The 4,019-nt window shown below is 34.1% G+C and overlaps 1 protein-coding gene across 1 annotated transcript; it reads left to right on the plus strand.

Moving 5' to 3' along the window:
• The first annotated feature begins 339 nt into the window (after nt 1-339).
• LOC133178780 (alpha-2 adrenergic receptor-like) lies at nt 340-3,334 on the plus strand. The gene is made up of 2 exons (XM_061313480.1): nt 340-491; nt 793-3,334. Exon 2 carries the CDS (start codon nt 793-795, stop codon nt 2,080-2,082), a length of 1,290 nt encoding a protein of 429 aa, XP_061169464.1. The 5' UTR covers nt 340-491; the 3' UTR covers nt 2,083-3,334.
• Nucleotides 3,335-4,019: the final 685 nt, after the last annotated feature.

Below are 4,019 nucleotides of genomic sequence, written 5' to 3' on the forward strand. Positions count from 1 at the left end.
TTTAAAGCTAAGACTAACACACAACTGCCTAAAAGTTGTAATCTCGAATAATTGTGACGAGGTATTGATAGATTTTCTTAAAATTAGTAACTGTGACATTTTAGTAAACATCAGATAAGAATTAAGCAGCCTCAATTAAGTAATCTATACCAATTAATTGTATGCAGATACAATAATGAATTCTGATTCTGTTCTGTTCTATGTACTGAATGTCGCTTTCAATACATTTTGGCATGAATCTTGATTATAATAGGCCTAGCTCCCGAATTAGATACTATCCTCGACAACATTTGTTGGTTGCTATTCACAAATGCTTAGAGTTATTTTCTGCGAAAGAAAATAGAAGTGGCTTTTATAAATTCTTTTTGCATTGATAAGCCATATAGAATTGTGAGGCATGTAGACTTTGATTTGGAGAATTCTGAAAGTGAACAAAAGGGATTTATAACGGTTACCGTATTTCTGTGAACTATTTTCAAGTTGTAGGAGAGGTAAGATAAAATTAAGATGACTAAGATTTATCATATGAAGTTGCAACAATTGATCTAAACTATGTATAATTCTTTTAACTTTTCTGATCTTGAAAATTATTGTTCATAAAATGTATCTTTTTTCTACATCCTTAATCCCTTATCATTACTTCTTATTTATCTAAATTAAAATCTGTGCATATTTGTGCATGACAAGAATCAGTAAGTAGTTTATCTTTATCTTATTTTTAATCGAAGAAATATTAAACATTAGGGTGTAAAAACAAACCTAAGTATACAATCATGTGCTTTTGTTTTGTAGATGAATCTTGGTTCAAGGAACGCTACATGGTCTTTTATAAACACCGATCTCTCCTTCAAGGAGAATCACAGTAACAGCGGATATGATGTTCGGGTTTTCAGAGCTGAGTTAATGCCAGCCTTAATCTTCGTCTCCTGTCTTTTGCCGATTGGGATTATCGGAAATGGTTTTGTTTGCTGCATTTATCACAAGAAATGGCGGGAAAGCCGACGATCATCCCGTTTGTTCATTTTATCTCTCGCTTGGATTGATTTAAGCAACTGCAGTATAACTATGCCTTTTGATATTGCGTTGATGTTAAATTCAACGACGTTTGACCATACCATAATTTGTAAATCCTTTCGATATTTAACATTCATGCTTAACTGCATGTCTTCCATTATACTTATTGGAATTGCAGTGGATCGTTTTATCGGTATTCGATTTTCTAGAGAGATGGCATTCGGAGTACGGGAGGTCAAGAACTGTATATTATTTGCCATATTGATATCTGCCTTAACATGCTGGCCTGTTTTACTCTTATATGGCACTCAGACATTTTATCGCAATGGTGTAAAATCAAAGGCCTGTCTCATTGACAATAGATATAAAGATACTGTATACCCCTTTGTACACAGTTTATATCTTATAGTCAGTAGTCTCCTTGTAGACCTTATATTAATAATTCTATACTTATTTACATGGAGATCAATTCATGTTATGAACAAAGGATTTTCAAAGATTAAATGTTATGAAGGAAACAAAAGTATAATGAATTATGGAGAACTAAGCTGTTTTCGCTCTTGTTGTAAGAAGCGCGGGAAATCAGTGTCTTCTAATACCTCCTTTACTTCTACCGCCTCTGAAAACACTTTGAGGATACAAAATAATGGTGAATTAAAAGAAAATTCAAATAGTTTTGGGAACCAACTGACTGTTCCTAATGAACGCAATTACAAATCAAGAACACCAAGGAACAGTATGTATTCAATAACATCAGAGAGTATGCGATTCGGACCAAAAATTCAAGTCACAAAATCTTACATCATGCTGTTCTCCGTGACGGTTGTGTACATCTGTACGTTTTTACCATTCTGTGTAATTGCTATACTTCGATGTGTGAAGCCAGCCATTTATTCCACCCTATCTGTGATGGAAACAAACTTATACCAACTATTTTTACGGTCATACATGTTAAATATGGCAGCGAATCCGGTAGTGTACTGTTTTGTGAACAAAGATTTCAGAAATGATTGCAAGAAACTTTTTACTTGTTCTTCTAATAAATCAAAAACAATAATTAAATATTGATGTTTTCAAGGACTGCATGACTGAGAATTAGAATCAATAATGTGTTATTTGCGTCATATGTCTAGAGATGCAGCTTCTTCCAACAATAATGTGTCTGGCGTGTCAAAATTAAATCAAGACATGCATTATACTGCAAAATAAACAGTGCCCATTCAGATACAATTAGAATCTCGAATACAAGCGTTAGTAAAACATCTAACACTTCACAAAACAATATAATGAGTGATTAGGGAGCACAAAGAAACAGTTGGTTTTCTGCTTGTTATTTTTTAGAACAAAGATCACATTAATGAAAACAAAATAGCTAGGTATTTAAATATGTACATTCCTAAGAATTTGCTCTTTGTCATTGGTTATTATTTGCAATATGTTGAATATCACAGTGTTTCAGAATTTTGTCAATTTATACAGAAGTACTTATAGAACAGCCTATTGAGATGTGAAATGTGTTGGGTTTTTTTTTTTTATTGAATGCTGAATGAAGCCATTCTACATTTTCATTTCGGGAGTTGCATTATGTACCGATCGATGTGGGAAATTTCTGCATTGTACACTCTGTATAAAAATGAGAAAACATAGTGTTTTTGTTGCCTTCAAAAACCAAATGTCTGGCATTCATGCAACAATATACTGTAAACCAACTTTTATTCGCGTGCGAGAAATTTTCGCGAGGTTCGCGAGAACCTCGTCATTGCGAATATTTCTCGCCGCGAACCGGTCCTTAAAGTCTCTCTTTTTATTAACAACAGATGAAAAAAGGGCTTGATCGCGAAAATTTATCGTCGCGAACTAGTTTATCCCGGTAAATCGCGAAATAAAGTCGTCGCGAATAAAAGTTGGTTTACAGTATTCGAGAAGTGGTGTAAATCAGATGTGGATACTTAAAAATTCCAAGGAACTTTTGGAAAATTTGAAATCACAAGATTTTACCAAAATCAACAGCTTAAAAACTTACGACTTTTCAACTTTATATACAACCATTCCCCACGATAAATTGAAGTCCAGGCTTTTTGATATCATTGACAGCTGCTTTTTCAATAAAAATGGAACTCGTAAATATTCTTACCTTGTCATTGGTCATTTGCAAAATTATTTTGTTAAAAAACATTCTGATTGTACACACAAGTACTCTGAAGTTGACATTAAAAAGATGCTTGAGTTTCTGATTGACAATATCTTTGTGGTTTTTGGAGACCAGGTCTTCCAACAATCTATTGGAATTCCTATGGGTACCAATTGCGCCCCGTTATTAGCAGACCTTTTTTGTATTCATATGAAGCAGAATTTGTCCAAAATCTTGTACGTGAAAAGAAGAAAACACTTGCTGTGGCGTTCAAGTCGACATTTAGATATATCGACGACGTATTGTCAATTAACAATGGCTATTTTCATTCTTATGTCGATACGATATATCCTGGTGAACTTGAGATAAAAGATACCACAGAGTCTGACACATCTGTTTCATATTTGGATATTTTACTTTAAAAAGACGTTAATGGTAATCTAACAACCAAGCTTTATGATAAATGTGATGACTTTAACTTTTCAATCGTCAACTTCCCTTACTTATGCAACAATATACCTTCATCGCCTGCATACGGGGTATATATCTCTCAGTTGATTCGATACGCAAGAGCATGCTCTACGTATGTACAATTTCTAAAACGAGGTAAATTATTGACAAATACGTTGATGAAACAAGAATATCAGCTGTCTCGTTTAAAGTCATCATTTCGTAAGTTCTATGGTCGATACAATGACCTTGTCAGCACATACATTTTATCATTGAGTCAAATGCTGACTGACGTTTTTCATACTAATTGTTAGGCCATTATTTACACACTGAATTGTCTACGGATTTTTCCGTTATTTCCCGATCATGACAAGGAGCACACGGCGGGTGTGACCGGTCGGCAGGGGATGCTCACTCCTCCATG

Source organism: Saccostrea echinata, unplaced genomic scaffold (assembly GCF_033153115.1).
Source record: "Saccostrea echinata isolate AGI-Se365-2 ecotype Australia unplaced genomic scaffold, CSIRO_AGI_Sech_v1 ptg000001l, whole genome shotgun sequence".
NCBI classification, from domain to species: Eukaryota; Metazoa; Mollusca; class Bivalvia; order Ostreida; family Ostreidae; genus Saccostrea; species Saccostrea echinata.